The sequence below is a fragment of the Camelina sativa genome, chromosome 18 (assembly GCF_030686135.1).
Source record: "Camelina sativa cultivar CO46 ecotype springtype chromosome 18, ASM3068613v1".
NCBI lineage: Eukaryota > Viridiplantae > Streptophyta > Magnoliopsida > Brassicales > Brassicaceae > Camelina > Camelina sativa.
This window is the reverse complement of record NC_141897.1, coordinates 22721037-22743589: the sequence shown is the minus strand read 5'-3', so window position 1 is coordinate 22743589 and position 22553 is coordinate 22721037. Positions and strand designations below refer to the sequence as shown.

General features: G+C 45.7%; 3 protein-coding genes across 12 annotated transcripts; 2 read left to right on the top strand and 1 right to left on the bottom strand.

The window, feature by feature from the left end:
• Positions 1-208: 208 nt before the first annotated feature.
• LOC104762752 (COMPASS-like H3K4 histone methylase component WDR5A) lies at positions 209-1989 on the bottom strand. The gene is made up of 2 exons (XM_010486106.3): positions 1060-1989; positions 209-675 (listed from the first exon to the last, which is right to left on the bottom strand). Exons 1-2 carry the CDS (start codon positions 1723-1725, stop codon positions 430-432), a joined length of 912 nt encoding a protein of 303 aa, XP_010484408.1. The 5' UTR covers positions 1726-1989; the 3' UTR covers positions 209-429.
• On the top strand, positions 1919-9149 carry LOC104762753 (putative starch synthase 4, chloroplastic/amyloplastic). 9 transcript variants are annotated; one of them, XM_087498312.1, is made up of 16 exons: positions 1919-2276; positions 2514-2550; positions 2623-2701; positions 2794-2922; positions 2999-3203; positions 3289-3423; positions 3507-3611; positions 3717-3815; positions 3916-4045; positions 4134-4181; positions 4268-4378; positions 4478-4566; positions 4645-4766; positions 7408-7512; positions 7597-8171; positions 8246-9149. In XM_087498312.1, the coding sequence occupies exons 1-15, from the start codon at positions 2152-2154 to the stop codon at positions 7758-7760; spliced, it is 1683 nt and encodes a 560-aa protein (XP_087354438.1). In that variant the 5' UTR covers positions 1919-2151; the 3' UTR covers positions 7761-8171; positions 8246-9149. The 9 variants fall into 9 exon arrangements, with proteins under 9 accessions (XP_087354438.1, XP_087354439.1, XP_087354440.1 ...); XM_087498313.1 differs by having other exon boundaries at positions 4645-4997; XM_087498314.1 differs by lacking the exon at positions 4645-4766.
• A 9561-nt stretch (positions 9150-18710) lies between these two features.
• On the top strand, positions 18711-22522 carry LOC104762750 (putative sphingolipid transporter spinster homolog 1). 2 transcript variants are annotated; one of them, XM_010486104.3, is made up of 13 exons: positions 18711-19526; positions 19918-20049; positions 20149-20250; positions 20356-20460; positions 20557-20632; positions 20724-20798; positions 20889-20994; positions 21089-21185; positions 21267-21537; positions 21629-21748; positions 21851-21979; positions 22075-22153; positions 22246-22522. In XM_010486104.3, exons 1-13 carry the CDS (start codon positions 19414-19416, stop codon positions 22359-22361), a joined length of 1521 nt encoding a protein of 506 aa, XP_010484406.2. In that variant the 5' UTR covers positions 18711-19413; the 3' UTR covers positions 22362-22522. The 2 variants fall into 2 exon arrangements, with proteins under 2 accessions (XP_010484406.2, XP_087354437.1); XM_087498311.1 differs by lacking the exon at positions 18711-19526 and adding an exon at positions 19584-19711.
• Positions 22523-22553: the final 31 nt, after the last annotated feature.

Below are 22553 nucleotides of genomic sequence, written 5' to 3'. Positions count from 1 at the left end.
CGAGCTGTTCAGTTCGTATGATCACTTTTTTAAAACACTCCATTACTTGGAAAAAAACTGTATTGTTTGTACTGGGAAAGAAGACAGGAAACAATCATGTTCTGAACATTTACTGTATTACCTCTCGCAAATCAATTTCCATTTGCAGGATTTACATAGTGGCGTGAGACTGAGTTTTCTGTTGGCTGAAATGCCAGGCTCGTGACAGTTGCAGTGTGAATGATCATAAAGATTCAATGAATACAAGGAAACCAATAACACAATATCTAACAATCTAAAGCTCGAGCCTTTGAGATTCACTAACCAGCTTATGGCCAAGTGATGATGCTTATTGCCGATTTGTGGCCTGGTTGACAGTTCTACCTATAAACATAGTCCAATTAATTTGATACAGTCCCCAAGAACTTATCTGATCTCAACGACTCGCGGTCAGTATACACAATAAATACTTGAGAAAATGTATGTGCATTGGTAAAAAAACAGAGAACAGAGAGGAAATATGTTCTGAAGCATTTCCTTGGAATTCATCTCCCACATGTAAACACAATTGTCCTCAGATCCGCTAATGATCCGCTTCCCGTTTGTGACAGAGAAGGCAGATGAAATGCAGTACTGGGAGTTTGTGTGTCCGGTATATGTCTTGATGAACTTAGCTGTAGAAATGTTCCACAACCTCTGTACATTGAAAATACCGCACACAGAGAGATTATTGAATGATCATACAAATTTAGAGATTGATTGAGAGGAAACCAAAGAAGGCAAAAACACAACTTCTAACAATCTGAGCTTCAAATCCATGTCTAATAACCTCTCTAAGTTAAGCTAAACTCTAACACAACACTGTCGACCCAAAATGAAACTAAAGAGACCAGTGATGGTTCTACTTTTCATTAATAACTCTTCATTAACTCCATCTACAACTATGCCAAGTGTGAATTCCTAGATCAGATACACAATGCCTTCCTAATATCGTTTTGATTCGATTCTCCTACATATGAATTCGACAACAAGCAACCTTAACTAAACATTGTAAAGGTCAAGTCTTTGAGACTCACTCACCAGCTTATTGTCGAGAGTACCAATGAGGATGAATTTGCCATTAGGAGAGAACTTAACGAAGGAAACAGGAGGATTCTCATCGTCAATCAAGGTCTTCACACAATGCCCAGTTCCAGAATCCCAAACCCGACACAACCCATCGTAGCTACTGGACACAATGAGAGACCCATCACGATTGTAATCAACACAAGTCACCGGATCAGAATGCGCAGGAAGAGTTTTCAAGCATTTGCCAGATTTAACATCCCAGATCCGAACAGTCTCATCATAAGAACCAGAGACGATCATGTTGGATTGAGGATTGAACTTAACACAGAAGACGTAGTTAGAGTGCCCCCTAAGCGTTTTGATGAGAGAACCAGTTTCAACGTCCCATAGCTTAAGGGTTTTGTCATCGGAACCTGAGACGATGAACCTTGCGTCGGAAGAGAAGGCGATGTCCGATACGCCGTTGTCGTGGCCGGAAAACACGCGAACGGGACTGAAGATGGAATCTGATTGAGCAGTGTCGATTGCGTAAGTGCGGATAGTTTTATCAGCGGAGGCGGAGGCTAAGAGGCGACCGTCGGAGGAGAATTTCACGGAGGAGACGGCTCGATCGTGGGAATTTAGGGTTTGGGAGTGAATGTAAGGTGTAAAGCATCCTCCTTTAACTTCCCCTGCCATGATTATCAGAAAAAGGATTGATCTTTGCTCGACAAATCGGAATCCTAAGAACGGGCTTCAAAGGGTTCTGGGCTCTCTGGTTTAGTACTGCTTTACAAAACTTTTGGGGTGAGTTGTGAAAGTAATAACAATATTGGGGTATTTTCGAATTTCCGTATGTTTAAGAGTCCTATATTTAACCTCGTCAGAAATATTGGGCTGAATTCGATATAAAAAGTAAAGGGGTAACTTCCGAGTTTCAATATAATTGTCGTTTCAGAAGTTACGGGGTGAAATTGGAAATAAATGTTAATATTTGTGTTGATTGTTGAAATTACTATATTTGTGATTATTAATTTATTTCCGGCTGTTTTCTATTTTGTCGTTCCCGGCAAATTTGGCTGAAGTCACTAAATTTTCGCCGGCGACGATTCGAACTTTTACCAAATGATGCAAGCATCGGCGGCGGTGAATCTTTCGGTGATATGGAATCTCTCGCTGCGTGGGTCATCCTCGAAAGTGCATATACTGAACCCTAAGCATCAAAAGTCTCACGCTCTTCATTGTTTGAGGTTGATTTCGAGTTCCGAATCATCGTTTGATTTATCTACTTGATCCGAATTCTTCAGGCTAATAGTATCACTGATGTAGCATTTTAGTTATTCACAACTGATTGTATAGTAGATTAGGATTTCATGAAATCGTTGCTTATGTAGAGTGAACCTATTTAAATCTATCTGGGATCTGTTGAAATTTGTGCTTAATTTTTTTTGTTTCTCTTTAACTGAAATGGATTTTGTTCATTACAGATCAGAAGGGCATGAGGAGTTTGAGAATTCTCCTCAGGTACTTTTCTGCGGTTTGAAGTATGTTAATCTCCTATGACTTGCTTGCATAGTGTAATTGGTTACTTTATAGGAAAATCTTGGACTACCTTCTGTTACGAAAGAAGCAAAACAAAAGGATATATGGAACCTCTTTAGAGAAGCTCAACAAAGTAAACAAATTTTGGATGCCATTAGTTTTGGTTTCATGTTCTGAAAGGTTAATAACTTACTGATTTTATGGTATTGTCGTTGATGTGTATAGATATCCTGTTCTTAAACAAGCAACGCTTAGCTGCAGTTGAGGAGCTGAAGAAGCTGAAGAAGGAGAAAGATGAATTATTAGAAAGGATTAACCAGTTGGAGGAAGAAAGTCAGATTGTAATCAAGAAAGGTTCTGTTTTTCTGCAACCATTGCTTTGATGATTGATAGATATGTTTCTGAAGATATCTTTTCTCCGTATAAGTAGATAAGTCGTCTCTTTTCTGGGAGCTGCTTCTCCGTATTGATGCTATGGTGATCAATGGATTAGTGAACATTGAAGAAGCTTCATCCATGAGAAAATTGGTTAAGGAGCATGAAGTGAACATCTCCGAGTTTCCCCTTGATGTCCTGCAACAAGGAGATGCCGAGATTCTAGCAGAACTCAGACGGTTCCCACCTAAAGTCAAAAGGTGAAAATTCTAGTGTGCTTTATTTTCAAACTTAAGTTGGATTTTTTTTTTTATGTTGTGACTTCTATATGTCATTTGATTCCAGGAACGGTCTTCACGTGATTCATATCTGCACCGAAATGGCTCCTTTAGTTTCTACTGGACCTTTGGCCTCATATATTACTGGACTGTCTTGTGCACTCCAAGGAAAGGGCTACTTGGTTGAAGTTATCTTGCCAAAGTATGAGTCAAATTCGTTCCGACAAATATATACTTTAGTGTGTGAAGCATAATCCTATTAATGGATACTGTATTCATTAATAGATATTCTACACTTGATTTGGACGAAATTGAAGGGCTCCGGGAAATCGAAGCTGATGCATATTCTTATTTTAATGGTCAGCTGCATGCAAACCGAATATGGAATGGGTGAGTGAGTTGTTGGAAGTTACTCTTCTTATAATGTTGATATTTTTCAGTGTTGGTAAGAGAAGAATCAGCAACATTACGGTAAACAGAACCTTGTTTATGCAGAATTGTCTCTGGAATAGGAGTGACGCTTATTCAACCAGTGTATTACTCGTCAATGTTTAACCGTGATAAAGTATATGGCTATACAGACGATTTTGATAGGTCAGTACTTCAATTTGATATAATTGAGCTTGAATCTTCATTTGTTTTTAGAATGGTTTGGTTTATATGTGAGGTTGTTTTAATCTGTTAACAAAGTCAGGTTTGCCTACTTCTCTCGTGCTTCATTGGATTACATTGCAAAATCTGGAAAGCAGCCTGATGTGTTACACATTCACAACTGGCAAACTGCAATAGTTGGACCGCTGTTTTGGGATGTTTTTGTTAATCAGGTATAGAACGCTTCAAACTTCAGCATTCGGTTAATGACCATCACGCCGTAGTTTTCTTCTTGTTGCCAACTCTCTGCAAATTTTGTAGGGACTTGAAGGTACTAGAATACTCTTGACATGCCAAGACTTTGACAAGGCAAGCCACTTTGCTTTTCCCTTAATACTTATAACATTCTACATTGGGAAAACCGATTAAGAACTGCTTGTGCTTGTGCTTTTAAGGGTCATGTGCCTCCTGAAAAATTGGAGCTATGTGGGCTAGATCCAGCTGAGCTACACCGTCTTGATCGCTTACAAGATAACAAAAATCCACATTTTGTTAATATATTGAAGGTAAGTGGAAGGTAAATACAAAAAAAAAAAAAAATCTCTAAGTTACATTCTTTTAGCTTCTCACAGTCCTTTACTATGTCCCTTACTAAAAAAAACTAGGGTGGTGTGGTCTACTCCAACAAAGTTGTAATAATGTCATCGTCACATAGCTCAATCCCTGGTCTCGAACCAACATTAGCTATTCACAGGTAAGCAACTGACACTTAGTAAGGGATCTCAATACATCAATCACTGTTAAAAATTCTCTTCTCCTCTTAAAAATATAGGGACAAGTTGTTGTTAGCTCCCTTTGAACTGGAAAACCCAATGGAGAAAGACTTGTGCTGTGACCTTCACGTCTCTGCATATACTTCCATTATTGTTTGTACTGGGGATTGCACAACACTAAGTAAATATCGATTTTAGAGGGAAAGAGTGAAGTTTGTTCTTTATTAACGATAGGAATGCGAGGTCGTCACTGAAACGAGTCAAGATCGTGCTCGTCAGTTCACAGGAGAACTAACGAGTGAGTCACGACGAGCTCGGAAGCTAACAGAAAATTATACAGAGAATAACAAGAGTTTTTATACGCAAAGTATTGCTCTCGGGGTATTGTATGCGAGTCCTCCCCTTTTCTCCAGTGAGTACTGTTTCTTTATATAGTGGACTGTAGACCGAGGGTTTTCTAGGGTTCCCATCGTGAATTCCCGAGATTGCCCTTTACGGATTATTAATGACTTTCATCCAATTTTGTCGGGCCGGAATCGCGGAATTCGTCTTGTTGGGCCGAGTGGCATATTGGGGCGCAGCCCATGTCCAACAATAGTCCCCCCTAGTCCGGAGAGCGTCAGTTTTTCTGCGATCGGCGGGCATGCTTGATTTATTTGTAATATGCCTGCTCGGCGCAGATTGTCCCAGATTGCTTCTGGGAAATGAAATTGTTACAGTGACCCTTCTGTAATTTCTTCTGGGCTCGTTTTTCAAGAGACACTGGGAAAAATCCTTTGGTCTTTTATTCTGAATGCGGTTTTCAATGATATCCCCAAAAAAAAGAGAAGAGAGTCACGGATTGAGATGATGGATTTGACAGTAATTTTTCCATTTTATTTACTTATTTATGCACCTTCTTCCTTCCCATTTTCTTCACTTGCTCCTTCCCCTTCATAAAAGGTAATTTTTTTTCTCTCTATTCTTTTTAACTTTTGCGTTTGTGTTTTTTTTTTCTCTCTCTCTTTCTCTTTATTTGGCGAACGCAAAGCCCTATCCGATCATCGTCCCTCCCACTCGCGAGATCGCAATGGTCGGCTCAGTTCCGTCTTTGGATCCAGATCGGCAAGGGTTCGTTGCTGGCGATTTCGCTCGTGATCCGGGGAGGCTTGATCGGCTGCAACCGACGTCTTTAAGAGGCGCTAATGAGCTCGGCGATGTTGGCGTCGATAGAGAGGGTGGCAGGCCCGATGGGTTTAGCGAGATCGAGGATAGTCCGGCGGAGATCGGTGAGATCAGAAATTGGCGCCGATCTGAGGAGATTAGTAGAGTCGAAGGTCGGTCAATTGGTTTTGAGATCGGCGGAGCAGTTGAGACGGGAGATCGACGGAGGGGTGCGAACGAGGTCGGCACATCTCTTTAGTTCACCCTCGGCGATACTAGTCACGCCGGCGGTCGGCGTATTATTCCTGAGGATGGTCGTTGTGAGATCGGCAATGTTGAGACGGGAGATCGGCACAATAGTGTGCTCGGCACAACTATGCTCGGCGGCGACGAGCTTGGCACGATTGATCTCCGAATTTCGATTGGTTCCGACTTTGATGAAGGCGACGCTGATCTTATGTGTGGAGGTCTCGGTTTTCGGTCGTCAGGCGATAAGGTCCCAAGCGAGAGAGATCGGCGAGGGGGTACAAACGAGGTCGGCACAGATGGCATGCCCGAGGTCGGCACAGGGGACGAACCGGGGATCGACATGGTTGAGGGTACTGCGACCATTCGTCGAATTGATGGGATCGGCAGTCTCGCGAGCAGGATGTCAGCTCGGCGAATAGATGATCTTGAGGTCGATTCCGACGATGGTGATGCCGATCTCATGAAGGGTAGTCGCGAGGTCGGCCTTTCGTGCAGAAAGGAAGGTCGTCCTTCGACGAGCTCCCGAGTTCTGACGTATACGCGTGGTAAGACTCTTGCGGGGATCCGACGCGCTTTCACGAGGGAATCTGGTATCGGCTATAAGAATGCTTCCGATGATGTTAGTGTTGACATTGGAGCAGAGTGTGGAGATTTTGATAGTTTGACTAACGACTACGATTTCGCTGATATTCTCGAATTCAGTGAAGATAGCGACAGTGGTTCCGGTGGGAGTCCTATGGTCGTTGTCCCGGCCGAGGATACTGGTCCTCGTTCAGCTGTTTTGGGTCTTAGTGCTGCATCGATTGGTGACAGTCTTTCAGCCGGTCCGGCAGATCTCGGTTCTTCGTTGTGCACATCAGATACCATTGCCGAGATGATGCGGTGGTGTAAGATGCCCGAGGGTTTGGTTTTTCGAGTTCCTGAACCCCACGAGCGTCCTTGGACGCCTCCAGCGGGTTTTATTGCCCTCTATGAGCATTATTTTACTGATTGCGGTCTTTGGTTTCCTCTGCCGGAGTTTTTGACGTGTTACTGCGCGAGGCGCAAGATAGCTATCTCCCAGCTTTCTGTGGGAGGTATCCGCAACGCAGCTGGTTTGGCGATACTGGATACCGATTGTGGCGTAGAGGTTGATGTACATTTCCTTGAGGAGGCTACCAGGTTTACGAAAGTTAGAGGTAGTCCGGGGTACTTTTATACTAGTGCTAAATCGGGTTATCAGATCGTCACCGGAGCTGAGAAGAAGATTCGTCATTGGCAGCGTTATTTTTTCTTTGTCAAGCTAGATGAGACCTCGGTTGACAACCTCGATATGTTTTACGCTACTGAGTGGAATATGGTTCCCGGTAGCTTTGCTGTTTCTTATCCTTACTTGTTGATTTTCTTTGATTGGCTTCTAACACTTATCTTGTTTTGGTTGTTGCTTGCAGAGCCTGTCGTTCGCTTGCGTGCTCATCCTCCAGGTTTTTTCGACAATCTTAGGAAGATCAGAGCGAGAGGGGCGATTGATTGGCCTTCGATTACTCAGAGATCTCGTGAGTTTCATGCTTATTCTGTTGTATCGATTGTTGCTCTCCTCGGTGGTTATTGGGTCGTCACACTTTTGTTTTCCTTTTTAGGTCTACCGCGCTTAGGGATGGGAAAAGTTAACACTCGACTTCCTCGATACGCCGATCAGTTCAAGAAGGTCGTTGATGCTGGGTCTTCTTCGCGCGCTGCCGACACTGAAGTCGTTGACCCGTCAGCCGACGGAGATGTCGATCTGCGAGTTGCAGGAGATTAGAGATCGGCGGAGGTGGCCGCTACCCGCGCCGACAAAAGGGCTGCCAAGGTTCCTGCTGTCGTTTCGCGTGCGCAGAAGTCGCGTGGTGAGGCTTCTGATGCCCTAGCGATCGTCGCCGCTGATTCTGGACGTCCTACTCCATTGAGGAAGAGAGCTTCTCATGGTGAGGTGGTTGCTCCCGATCCCGAATCGTCCAAGAGATCTAGGAGGGATGGCATACCGCGCGACACCACTGAGATTGATGATTCGTTCTCCTTTTCTTACAAGACAAAGGATGAGTTGTTTATCAACAACGCTACTGCTTGTGGCGAGCTTGCTAGCAAGGTTCGCGGCTCCTTCGACCCGCTTCCCTCTGTGGGTTCTCTCTATGATCCCGAGCTGTATCGGTCGTGGGCTCGGAAACACTTCCAGGTTGGTATTTCTCTTTATGTTCTTGATTTCCTTTTCCCAATTATTATCTTGATTCTTTATTTCTTGTGTTTCAGGATGGTGGTGGCGTGAATCGTATGGTCGTCTCGTACGAGCGTCGCATTGCCGAGCTGGAGAAGCAACTTGCTGATTCTCGTACCTCTGAACCATCGAGGAGATCGGCTGAGGAGCTTCGTCAGGATCTCGATAAAGAGTGAGGGGTTTCTGCTGTTCTTAAGAAGCAAACTGCCGGTTTCAGGAAGCAAGTGGCCGATCTCAAGGCTTCTCTTAACGCTTCCCGCTCTCGTCTTGAGCAGTTTGAGGTTGATCACGCGTTTCAGAAGGCGCAGTTGCAGCAGCTGCAAGCAGAGCGGCATGGCATCGATGTCGAGGTTGCCGACTACAAGTCTCGTATTGAGAGGATGAGGAGGCATATTATTGACAACAGAGCGGCGCAGGAGTCTCTTCTGACTTTGAGCCAGGTGAGCGGCACCTATGATTGTCTTCAGGAGCTGGTGAAGAGTGGTACGGTCATTCCGTCGAAGACTTTGCTCGGCTTGGGGGCTGACGTGAAGATGTGGGAGGACAAGGTTCTTGGTTTCGATATTGCCGATGTTTTGGACAGCGACCTCGAGGCTCTTCCAGAGACCGCGATCGTTCCTACGAACCTTCAGGTGGCGGAGGTTCCCGTGGTTGTAGGAGAGGAGGTCGTCATGGCAGGGGCACCTGCGGGCTCGGGCGTTCAGGTTGCTGCCGAGCAGTGACTTGCTTTTGTCTTGTTTTATTAGAACCTATTCCCGTTTTGTAGCGGATGTTGGGCCGTTTAGGCGATGTACTTTTCCTTTTTGGAACTTTGCTATGTTTTATCCTCTCGTTTTTTGACATGCGTTGATCGTTTGATGGATGTGGTCTTCGAGGGTCACTGTATTGGCCACTTCACCTTGAAAATTGTATTTTTTGTTCTATAAATTGTTCCTCAAATGCTCGTTTCTTGCCATTCCGCTTTTCCAACCATTTCTCTCTTTTTTTTTTTTTTTAGAAGAAAAAGAAAATCACTCTTTCATTTTTGAGCGGTTTGAGGTTGGCATTATGCCTGTAACCACGAGAGCGGCCTGGCTAAGGAGAGCGCGAGGGCGGCTTGCTGCGAGATCGGATGATGTAATTCGTTCTGAGCTCGAGTTTATCGTGCTTGGATCCAGAGGTTGAGAGCCTACACTCTAGCTTTGCGCCGTAAGTTCGAGCTATGCTTCCAGTTTGATCGTGTGGATGGGACTGTTGCGTATCTCGAAACTATGATCGAAGAGGGGTTCTTCGTTCCGAAATGGAGATGGGATCGTTTTGCTGGAGGAGCGTTCTTGTCGTGAAGCGGCAGTGATTGCTGTGGAGATTCCTGATCTCGAAGAGGGTGATCTTGAACCTCTTAACACTAGACATTTCGAAAGTAATGCGGAGATCGATGCTTGCCGAACTCGGATCGACGTATTGCGTCGTTCATTATTCAGCTAGAGTGCACAGACCATATCTTTGTTGAGGGCAACCGTGCTGAAGGAATTTGCACGTACCTTGAGAGCATGTCGAATACCAAATGTTTAGGGTGGTAATCGAGATGAGCTCGTCATACCTTTTAGGTGCGGCCCTAGTGTCCGGCTTACCCTGTGTTTACCACGAGGTCGGCAAGAAAGTGCGAGTGAGAACCCGGCTTATACAAACTTAACCGCCTGCTAGCTGAATGCGATCTGGGTCGGCTTATTTTGTGTAGATTATTTCGCCGCTGCATCCATGAGGAACGCGTTTTAAATCGTTCCCTTGGCGAGAGGGTCGATGTAAGAGCTGGACATCTCGCTGAGACGGACTCGTTCGAGAGAGCTCGTTTTTGTTTTAAAGTTTTCAAACTTTTGTTTTTATTTTTATTATTATTATTATTATTTTTTTTTTTTTTTTTTTTTTGGTATAGCTGTGCCTTCTGACGGGCTGCCTACGTACCCTTAGAAAGGGATCAAGCCATTCGTAGTTCGTATTACAGAAGTTGAGCTCGGTAGTACGAGCGGTTTTTTTTTTTTTTTTTTTTTTTTTTTTTTTGACGATGCTTCGTCTTCTAGTGGTAATAACGTTTCAGGTTTTCGGAATTCCATGAACGGGGGATGGGGGTGCCATCCAAGGTGAGGAGCTCGTAGACGCCGGGAGTGACAACCTTGGAGATCAGGTATGGGCCTTCCCAGTGGGCGCCCATTTTACCGGCATTTAGCTAGGCAGTGTTTTCAAAGACTTTCCTGAGGACGAGATCACCTTCATCGAAGTGGCGAGGCCTGACTTTCTTGTTATAGAACTTCGCCGCTTGTTGCTGATAGTTCTGGATTCGGGTGAGTGCTCTGCCGCGCTCCTCTTCGAGAGTATCTAGAGTATCGAGCATCATTTCTGTGTTCAGAGCAGGGTTATGGACGAGCATAGAGCGTCGCAGGGTTGGCACGCTAATTTCCTCTGGTGCAAGTGCCTCCATTCTGTACGCAAGGGAGAACGGGGTCCGTCCTGTAGATCGGCGGGGGGGGGGGGGAGGTACGGTGCGACCATAAGACACCATCGAGCTCGTCAGCCCAGAGACCTTTCTTATCCTCAAGTCGTTTTTTGAGTCCGTCAATGATTGTCTTGTTGGTCGCCTCGGCTTGTCCATTTCCCTGCGGGTAGCGAGGAGTAGACTTGCTCAGGCGAATTCTCCATTTCGCGCAAAAGCCTTCGAATTGTAGTGAGGTAAACTGCGTGCCGTTGTCAGTGACGATCTCGTACGGGAGTCCGTGTCGACATATAATGTTTTTCCATACGAACTTTTGGACTTGCTCAGTTCCGATTTTGGCAAAGGCTTCTGCTTCGACCCACTTAGTGAAATAATCCGTCATAATCAGGATGTATTTCTTCTGACGAGAAACGGGGAGTGGTCCGACGATATCCATTGCCCACCTCATGAAAGGGTATGGCGGCGTTGTTGTCCTTAGGAGCTCGGTCGGCGCGTGGATGATGGTGTCTTCCCGAAATCGGGAACCGTGAGTAAGAGCATTACGGAGAGCTGAGATTGCTGTGTTGTCGGCGATCGAGAGTTTCAAGACTATTCTTTTGAATCTCTCCATGAATTCCCGGAGTGACTCGTTGCTTTGTTGAAACATGTTCCAGAGGTCGGCATTCGAGGCACCTCGAATCATGAACGTGGAATGGTGTTGTAGGAAAGCGGTTGTTAGCTCGTGATAGCTTCCGATCGAGTTCGGCGGGAGTCGGGAGAACCATCCTAAGGCCTCGTGGGCCAAGTTTTCAACAAATAGCTGGCAGCAGCCAGCTTCGTACTCCTCCTCGCTGAAATGAGCTCGGCCAATCGCAACACTCATTGAAGTGAAGAACGGTTTTGGATCATCCAATCCATTATACGGGGCGAACTTGAATTTGTTCACGTAATGAATGCGAACGCGGGAGATCCGTGCTATAAATGGCGAGCGCTGGACTTCCTCCAGTACTCGATCGAGATTGGGAGCGGAGCTCGTCGCCCGATGTACTCTCGAGGAGAGCTCGTGGAGCATCGTCTCGAGGCGCCGTATTGTTTCATCCTTGAGGTCTCCCTCAGACTGTCGGGTCGGTAATGTCGGAGTCCGTGGGCTTCGGCTCCGCTGGCCTTGACGGTCCTGGTGTTCGTCAGCTGGTTCCCGCCTGCTACGTCGATCGATGGATCCTACGACTATTGACGCTGGGCGGCGTCTGTGGCCTTCGTAGCGTTCTTCGACGGACAGCGGCGCAGGGGGCAGTGGATTCGCATGCTGCTCGCCATGGTCGTTCTCGCTCCGGCGCTCGCTCCGTCGTTGCGGGAGCCTGCTTATTTCATTTTGCGATGCTTCTTGTGCCGCCACGATTGCTTCGAGCCGTTCATTTGTTCGCGCTTCCTGACCGTCGAGTCGATCGAGTATGACTTGCATCAGGTCGTCGAGCCCGCTCCTCTGGATGGGCAAAGCATTGGGGAGAGTGGCGCTGGGGTGAGCGGCAGCGTTGGTGAGAGTGGCGCTGGGGTGAGCGGCAGCGCATGTGAGGGCGGCGCTGAGGAGAGCGGTGGCGTCGGTTACCAGCTGGTCGGTGACAGGTCCGGGTCTGGCTGCAGCAGTTGTAAGAGGCTCGAAAGGCGCGTCGGGCGCTGGCGGAGGTGTCGCGCTCGGCAAGGGGCCTTCGGCTGAGATGGTTGAAGAAGGTAGAGGTGGTACGGTTCGTGCTCTCGTTCGCCCCCATCGCTGCTCCGTTAGTTGCGCCGTCGGTTGCTCCGTTGCTTCATTGAGCTCGTCGCTAGGGTTCGTCATGAATCTTGAAATTTCGAGGAAGTGAGGACCGTCGGTATTGATTCGTCAAAAAGAAGTGTTCTACTCAAAGCCCATATCCAACAATAGTCCCCCCCTTAGTCTGGCGAGCGAGGTATTTCTGCGATCGCCGGGCATACTTTGAGTCTTAACATATGTCTGCTCGGCATTAGGTGTTCTAGACTGCTTCAAAAAGATCTAACTTTGTGCGGTGATGGTTAAAGCGGTAGTTTTTGTTGAGCTCGGAGTTCGTTCTGATGTTGTATGCGTTAAGTGTGTTGTTTTGTAGCGCGAAGCTTGTATGAATGTTATGTGTCTTGAGCACGACTTTGCGGAGCGTGGCGCCTGGCGCGTGGAGCGTTGAGCGTGAATCTCATCTAGATGTTATGCGCCTTGAGTACGTTTTTACAGAGTGTAGTGAATGATAATGGATCTGCATTGGTTGAGGACGGAGTTGCCGCACATAGTTGGTAACCAAGAATCAAAGAAATTGAGCGAGGTCGGCGAGCTTGAGATTGAGGTCGGCGAGCTTGAGATTGAGGTCGACGAGCTTGAGATTGAGGTCGACGAATGTTTGAGGTCTCCGAGATTGAGGTCGGCGAGCGAGAGAGAGATTGAGGTCGCCACCGAGAGTGAGATTGAGTTCGGCGCCGAGAGTGAGATTGAGGTCGGCGAGAGTGAGATCGTCATCGTCGAGGTTGAGGTTGAGATCGGCGAGTGAGATTGAGGTCGCCACCGAGAGTGAGATTGAGTTCGGCGCCGAGAGTGAGATTAAGGTCGGCGCCGAGAGTGAGATTGAGCTCGGCTTAGAGGGAGATCATTGTCGTCGAGGTTGAGATCGTCGTCGTCAAGATTGAGATCGCCACCGAGAGTGAGATTGAGGTCGGCGAATGAGTTTGAGGTCTCCGAGATTGAGGTCGGAGAGCGAGAGAGTGAGATTAAGGTCGCCACCGAGAGTGAGATTGAGGTCGCCACCGAGAATGAGATTGAGTTCGGCGCCGAGAGTGAGATTGAGATCGGCGCCGAGAGTGAGATTGAGCTCGGCTTAAAGGGAGATCATTGTCATCGAGGTTGAGATCATCGTCGTCAAGATTGAGATCGCCACCGAGAGTAAGATTGAGGTCGCCACCGAGAATGAGATTGAGGTTTCCACCGAGAATGAGACTGAGGTTGGCGAGAGTGAGATCGTTTTCGTCGAACGGGGTCGAGAGGTGAAGAGAGATCGACCCTTAAGGATTGATGAGTGCTGAGATTTTTTCTCGCGAGGAAGGCGAAGCTGAGGTCGGCGAAACGCTGCGCGATGCCCCGGACAGAAAATCCTCATTCCAGGTCGGCGCTTGTCCTACCATCGGAGCGAGCTCCGAGGTCAGCTCCTAATATTGGTGTTTTTGTTGTGCGCTCGCATACCACGTCCTCTCATGGGAGCGGCAAGAAGAGGTTTGATCGTCAATTTGAGTTCGGCACTTGTGATAGTGCGGGAGAAGGTTGTGAGGTCAGCGCCAAGCTGGAGAGTGGAGATCGGCACCAAACTTGAGAATGCAGGTCTGCACCAGGTAGAAAAGTGGATGTTGCCATCGAGAGTAGAGGTCTCCACCTAGAATAAGAGAGTAGATCTTCACTGAAAACAAGAGTAGAGGTCACCACCATGAATGAGAGTGGCAAACGCAAGGGGGGCAAGCGCAAGAGCGTCGAACGTGAGTGCGACGAGCGCGAGCGAGTCAAGCGTGAGGGTGTCGAGCGTGAGGGTAGCTAGCGCGAGAGCGTGAGTGAGCGGCGAGCGTGAGAGCAACAAGTGTGAGAGCGTTGTCGAGCGTGAGAGCGTCGTCGAACATGAGAACGTCGCCTAGCGTGAGCGTTGAACGAAGGTGTTAAACGCGAGTGCATTGAGCGAGAGCGTTAAGCGCGAGGACGTTGCCGTGAGGGAGCGAGCTTATGTTTCATATGCAACTCGGTTTTGTGCTTTACCAAAGTAAAGTGGTAGGCGAGACAGACTCGCCATACCTTTAGGTGCGGCTTTTGTGTCAGGCTTATCCTGTGGGTGTTTAGGGTTAGCAAGAACTTGTAAGCCGGAGCTTGGCTTATTAGTCTAGGCGCCCTCAAGCTAGTGCGAGACTTGCTCGGCTTTTTGCTTGGTTTCGAGATGTATTTTACGGGGCAAGACGTCTCTCGGCTTACCCTGTTACATGTTTCGAATACCAAGTTTTAGGTTGGTAGTTGAGATGAGCTCGTCGTACCTTTTAGGTGCGGCCCTGGTGTCCGTCTTACCCTGTGGGTTCCCCGAGGTCGGCAAGAGTGTGCAAGTAAGAACTTCGCTTATTCAAACTTGACCGCCTGCTAGCTGAATGCGAGACTGGGCTCGGCTTTTTTGTGCGAATTATTTCACCGCTGCATCCATGTGGAACGCGTTTTAAATCGTACACCTGGCCAGGGCGACAATGTAGAATCTGGACACTCGTTAAGACGGACTCGTTCGAGAGAGCTTATTTGACTAAGTGTACTCTTGCGAGTGTAACTTTTTTTGTTGTCGTAAATGTTTTATTTTGAAGAACAGATGAGCTCGGTATGTCGAGCGTTCTTTTTTTTTTTTTGGTTTTTTTTTAAACTAATGATATTGTGATGTTTAACTCACCGTTGATCTTCGGTGTTGAGCTGCGAGTTGGTCATCGATGTCGAGCTGCGAGGCCATTGTGAAACCGACATTTATTTGTAAAGGTTTGGGGAGCTCTTGCGTGAACCCGACTCTTAGATGGGTTGTTGCGAGCATGTTTGAATAGTCCTGATGAGAGCGGTTGTCGGTCATAGGTTGTTGGGGATTTGTCTTATGCTCGGTGGCCTTTACCCGGAAATTGCAAACTGTTGATGAGCTAGTCGATGATGCGGAGATAGAGTGTGAGGTCGTTGTGTGGAGGCAGCTTCTTGTGGACGGCATGCGCGGGATCAGCGCGAGATATTTTTTGGAGGACGGAAGAGGGTTTTCTGAGTTGGGATCAGCGCGCGGTAGTCTTGGTCGCATCGAGAGCGGCAAAGTTGGTAATGCCAAGTCAGGAAGAGACCGCTCTGACATGGATTGAGAGGGCGATCTGGATTTGCTCGGCAGATCTTGAGGTTTTCGTGGTGTTGAGAGATCAGAGGGATGAGGTTGCTATTTATGCGAGAGGTGATGTTCCGGTTGGGATCGGCTTGTTAGATTGCTGCACCGGTAGGCGTAATGAGATCGGCGGAGTTAACGAACCCAGAGGTCGGCAAGTCGAACTTGAGGTCCGTGATCGACAAGAGGTTTCTCGATCGGCGTTTTGAGCTCCTATCTCGCGATACGAGATTACTGGATGGTAGAATGGTTTTCATGTATTCGAGAGTGGGGATGTGAGTGCTGATTCCATTCACGAGCCTTGCTTTGGTAGGAGTGAGGTCGGCGATGATGAGCTCGGTTGTGACGTGGTCAGCGGTCGTCAAGCGAGATCAGCGAGGTTGATGGTCGCTGGTTTCGACGTTTGTCCCGGTGAGATCGAAAGGAGCGAACGGAGAAACGAGGATGAGATCGGCTCTCCTAGGACCGGGATCGCCACATGTGCGAGAGGTAAAACCTCAGTTTAGATCACCCTCGGAGGGCGGCATAGTGGTCCCGAGGTTGGAATGGGTAAGCTCATAGATCGGCAGTTTGAGGTCTGCAATTCGCGGGAGAGCGACGACGCCGACTCTGATGGTGGCGCCGCCGATTTCATGATGGGAGGTTGGCAAGAGGTGACCGGTCCTTTTGGAGACCTGCGGTGAGAGATCGTTGACCGTGAGGTCGGCCTTGATTTTGTGATCGGAACTTCCTGCGAGGTTGGCACAAATGATGCTAGTGGTGAGGTCGCTCGTTGTTATGATGTCGATTCTGCTGACATCGATCTCATGGTAGGAGGTCGAGAAGTCGGCAATTCTCGTGTGATCGAGAGAGATCGGTGGGAGGCGGCCGAGGTTGGCATCATAAGAAACAAATCTGAGGTTAGTATAGGGCGACAAGGACAGAGAGAACTCTGTAGTGGGGGTCGGCGTGGCCAGCAGGCGGATCTTCTTTGGAGATACGAGATCGAGGTCGGCGAGGATGGCCATTATGAGGTCGGCGAAGATGGCTATCATGAGGTCGGCGCAAATCTCGGCTTGGTGGCGACCGCTCTCGAGGTTGATCTCGAGGTTTGTTGGGTGGAGATGTCTCATAGGAGAGCGAGAGACGGCAGATTCTCGCTTGGTTGGGAGCGAGGTAAAGGTCGGATTTGCGACCAGAAGGTGAGATAGGCAAAGGGATGGTGGGGTCGCGAGTGAAAGCATGAACGCTGGTTTTGGTCATCGCGAGATCGGCACCTCTCGTGAGATTGGCACGTTTCGTGAGATCAGTATCTCTTGTAAGGCCGCCCGTGGTGATGCTTTGTTAATCGGAGGGCGGAGCGACCGAGAATCTGCCGAGCTGGATCCGGTTGGCTTTGAGACCGATCGAGAGGATGTGGAGCTGAGCGTTGATGTCGGGTTTGGTTATCGCGAGCTCGGCGACACCTCTCATGAGGTCGGCACTTCTCACAGGGTCAGCGCCTTTTGTGAGGCGCGATCGAGGGCGTGTAAGTTTGGGCATCGATGATTTTCGCTAGGGGAACACAGTTGAGGGTGCTGCCACCGTTAGTCACCGAATCGAGGTCGGCTCGGCGTCAAGAAAAGGAGGTCGGCCTCCAACGGGCCCACGGGTTCCAACGCGCGCGCGTGGTAAAACTCTAGTGTGGAGATTTTGGTTTCAGCATCGAGGGTTTGATCGACGATCGTGATTTTGACGACATTCTTGAGTTTGGCGAAAAGTGGTGATTTCATGGATCTTTCTTTGGCTAACGAGAGGACTACTACATCACCCATGGCTGTTACTAGAGGTAGAATGGGCGCTCTGAGCGTTCGCAAAGTCGATGGTGTGTCATCTATTGCTGGAGTTAGTTGATTTGATTATGCTAAGATTTTTTATCTACGACTATTGTTGAACGTGTCACCGTAGTGTAGTCATCGACAGAACCTATGATGATGAACATCGATCGGTGTCTGTGGCTCTCCTAGCGTTCTTTGATTGGCGGAAGTTGGTGTGGCAGCGTGTCCTGGTCGGCAAGGTTACTTGCATGTCGACGCTTGTGCGTTAAGTCGCTAGAGCGTGTTGATATGATCTTGCGATGCTTCTTATGTTGTAGCGAGTGCGTCAAGTCGCTCAGTTGTTCGCATGTCCTGGCTAACGAGTTTGTCGATGATAGTCTGCATCAGATCGTCGAGGTTGTTTCTGTGTCCAGCAAGCAAGGGAGCTGGGAAGGCGGCACCGTTAGTGAAAACTAGAGCTACGGTATTGAGATGACGGGCATGTGTGGCAACGAGAGGTTCTGATGGCGCATCGGGCGCTGGTGTAGAGGTTGTGTTGTTCGGATTAGCGCCCTCGACTGTTGTCGTCGCGGAAGGTGGAGGTGGGAGAGTGGTAGCGTTGGTGAGAGCGGCGGTGAGGAGAGCAGCGGCGTTGGTAATCAGCTGGTCTGCGGCAGGTCCGGCTTCGGCGTGTGCAGCTACGAGAGGCTCGGAGGGCGCGTCGGGCGCCGGCGGAGAGATTGTGCTCGGTAGTGAGCCTTCGATTGGGCTTGGCAAGGAGGCTTCGGTTGGGCTTGGCAGGGAGTTCGGCAGGGAGCTCGGCAGGGAGCTCGGCGGGGGGACAGTTCGTGTTCTTGTTCGCCCCCATCGCTGCCCCGTTGGCTGCTCCGTTGCTTCGTTGAAGTTTTCGCTGGGGTTCGTCGTGACTCTTGAGACTTCGAAGAAGTGAGGATCGTCGGTTTTGATTCGTCAAAAGAAACGCTTTACTCATGCCCCACGGTGGGCGCCAATTGTTTGTACCGGGGTTTACACAGTTTAAACAAATAAAGATTTTGTGGGAAAGAGTAAGTAAGTTCTTTATTAATCGGGGAGAACGTGAGATCGTCACTTAAAACAAGTCGGATTAGAGCTTGTTAGTCCACAAACGAACTAGTAAGCTTAAAGTGACGAACTGAAAGCAAGAACGAATTATACGAAAGACAATAGCAGTTTTCGATGCAAAGTATTGTTCTGTAGGTATTGTCTGCGGGTCAGGATCCTCCTCTCAATAAATGTATGATGTTATTTATAGGCGAGTGTAGAATGAAGGTTCCCTAGGATTCCCAACGCGAAATGCCGAAATTATCCTCCGAGATTGGCCAATTTTCTTCTATCTCTGGTGAGTCTTTGTTGGGCCGAGTTGACATATGGAGCAAAGCCCATATCCAACAATTAAGAACCTCTGAAACTACAAACAAGATGGTGAACATTTTTATTTATATATACGATTGTGAATTTGTGTGTGCCCATGTCATATAAAGAGGCCAAAGTAAGGAAATTAAAAAAAGAAAGAAAAAAAAAACTACTACGGTTGTGTCCGTGTGTTTAGTCAAATTGGTTGTCTGTTTGATTTGTTTTTCCAACTAACATTTGGACTCCTAAGTGTATTAAAAATAGCTTTTATTTATTTCAAAATAATAAAAAAGGAACTTACAGCTTTTTTTTTTTTTTTTGGGTCAAAAGGAAAATTACAACCTTTTTTCCCCATAATTTAGAAACCGTAAGTAGAAGAAGATAAGAAGATAGATATTGTTTTGAATTTATTTTTTGAAGTGATAAAATAGAATAAAATTTGGAGAAATCAGAGTTTTTTTTTTTAAATCACAGTTTGTTGCATAAGTAAAAAAAAAAAAAAAAGAATATACTCAAAACAATATAGGAATCGGATTCATAATAGAGATAGAAGAGAGAGCTCTCTCTCTCTCTCTGTATATATCAAAATCAAATTTTCTTCCTTTAGTAAAGAAAGAAAGACAGAGTGTGTGAAATTGAATCTGACAGCGATAGAGAAAGAGAGAGAGATAATGACGAAAGTTGGCCTGAGAGATTCTCCGGCTAAAGAAGAAGCTTCGACGAAGACGACGACGACGACGGCACCACCACCGCCGACCAAAAAACGATTTTTGACTCCGGGAAGGTAAAAAAAAGATCATCAATTTTGTTTCTTTTTTGGTGGGTTTTTCGAGTTGATTACGATGATGACGAATTATGAATTTTATGATTTCTCTCTCTCTCTCTCTCTCTCTCTCTCTCTCTGGTTTTGTGAAAAACGATTTAAGCGTGATTGTGTGAAGGAAAAAAAAACAAAATTTATGGATTTGGGTGAGTTTAGATTTCCAAAAAGTAGGGCAATAGTTTCGTGATTTGATAACTTTTTAAGGTTGTGTCATGTTTTTGGGAAGTAGCTCAAAACAAAGATTGAATTTTTGACCTAAGCGCTCTGTGTGGGGTTTTGATTTTTGTTTTTTTTTTTTGTTTACTATTTGATTCTTTTACTCTTGACGGTTTTTTTTATTTCTTGGTTGTAGATTCGTAACGATCTTATGTCTCATTAACTTGATCAATTACGTGGATCGAGGAGTGATCGCTAGTAATGGTGTTAACGGAAGTGCAAAAACATGCGATGCCAAAGGGGTTTGCTCTGCAGGAACTGGAATCCAGTTAGTTTTTTCTTTCTTTCTGTTTTATTTTTTATTTTTATTTGATTGTGTTTTTTGGGAATGACTTATAACTTTTGCCTTTTTGTGTTGTTGATACAGGGGAGAGTTTAGTTTAACCAACTTTGAAGATGGTCTTTTGTCATCTGCGTTTATGGTTGGACTTCTTGTTGCTTCTCCAATATTCGCTGGATTGTCCAAACGGTAATACACTTTTTTTATAAACAGAAGAGTCATTGTTTTTAGGTGTATGTGTATACCTAAGAGTCATTGTTTTGATTATGTCTCTCTTTTTATGATTGCTTGCAGAGTCAATCCTTTTAAACTGATCGGTGTCGGATTAACTGTTTGGACTATTGCTGCTCTTGGTTGCGGGTTTTCCTACAACTTCTGGATGATCGCTGTTTTTCGAATGTGAGTAAATATATTTCTTATTACCCGCCTTTTCAATCTGGTTTCTGTATATTAAGTTATCAACTAACAGTCTTTTCTTTCTTAACTTTCCTATAGGTTTGTTGGGGTTGGTGAGGCTTCTTTTATAAGTCTTGCAGCACCGTATATCGATGATAGTGCACCTGTTGAAAGGGTTAGTTTTCACTTCGGCTGCTGAAACTGTTACTGTTTTTTTTTGCTACTTTACTTAACTTAAATGGATTTTCTTTTGTCTTTTTCTCCAGAAAAATTTCTGGCTTGGACTGTTCTACATGTGTATACCAGCAGGAGTTGCTCTAGGCTACGTGTTTGGTGGATACGTAAGTTTATGCTAAACTCTTTTTCCGAGTAAAAGTTTTCTGCATCTGAGGAAACTATATGTTTATATTCTATTTGATTTCATTGTTTAGATTGGTGACCATTTGGGATGGCGTTGGGCGTTTTACATTGAGGCAATTGCAATGGCTATCTTTGTTGTTTTGTCCTTCTGTATCAAACCACCGCAGCAGCTAAAAGGTGAGATACTAAATGCGTTTCAGTCTTCTTTTGCATAATTTCTTCTGGAAGTTGTGCCAATTTTTATTAAAATTTTCCTCTTTGTTGTGTATAGGTTTTGCTGATAAAGATTTGAAGAAACCCTCTACATCTATTGATTCAGCATCTCCTACAGATGCAGAAGCTTCAAAAACTAAAACCAAAACTCCCAAGTGAGTTTCTCTATCCTCTCTTTATTGTTCCGATCTATGCAAACACATAACTTTGTATACTGATATTCCCTTTTGTTGCAGATCCAAGAACCTGTTTGTCGTATTTGGAAAAGACTTGAAGGCTCTTTTCAGCGAGAAAGTGTTTATCGTAAATGTTCTTGGTTACATCACCTACAACTTTGTGATTGGAGCTTACTCATATTGGGGACCAAAAGCTGGTTTTGGTATCTACCAAATGAAAAACGCAGACATGATTTTTGGAGGACTTACAATCATCTGCGGGATTATTGGAACATTAGGTGGAAGCTATGTCCTTGATCGCATTACCGCTACACTTCCAAACACCTTCAAGGTAAAAAAAATGAAATTCATGAAAACACCTTTTTAATTACAATGAATGATCATCTTTTTTCTGATTACCTCGTAACTAATCTTGTATACAGTTACTAGCTGCATCAACTCTACTTGGCGCAGCGTTTTGTTTCGTTGCTTTCTTGATGAAGAATATGTATGCCTTCATTGGTTTATTCGCATTGGGAGAAATTCTTATCTTTGCACCACAGGTAATAATTAATCAAATCCTTGAAAAAGTAATAAGACAGAACTAATCTCTGTTTCTTTTTCGACTTGTTTGATTCGAACAACATTTGTGTTTTTTTCTGCAGGCTCCAGTGAACTATGTGTGTCTCCATTGCGTTAGACCAAACTTGAGACCACTATCAATGGCTACTTCAACTGTTTTGATCCATATCTTAGGCGATGTTCCTTCTTCTCCACTCTATGGAAAGATGCAGGTTTGCATTTATATCATTAGTGATTACTAACTACACAAAGATTATAATTTACTTTTCTAGAATTTGTTATTAACTCTGGTCAATGCTTTTTGCAGGATCGTCTCAAAAATTGGAGAAAATCAACTCTTATCATTACTTCAATCCTCTTCCTCGCAGCTATTATATGGGGAATTGGTAAATTAAGGACTCAATTTTTTTGTTTTTTTTTCTACTCAGCTCATAATTATTTTTCTATATAATCTTAAGTAATTTTTATTTGTTTATAGGGATATTTATGAATAGTGTGGACCGGTCCAATGAAGTTAGTGAAGATGATGAGGTCGTAGAAGAAGAGAAATTGGAAAGCAAAGCAGACAACAACTCCTCACGTCTGATTTTTTGAAGACATGTTATAATTTTTTCTTCTACACGACCAAAATAATTCTTATCTCTCTCCATTGTTTACAATTCTTTTGATTCAATTATTCCTTAGAATTTTCAGTTTCTGTTGTGTACATAATAAACCTAAATTTTTAGAATAAAATTTGTTCTTTATTCCTTTAATTTTTTCAGATTTAATGAAGGTCTTTAAGCT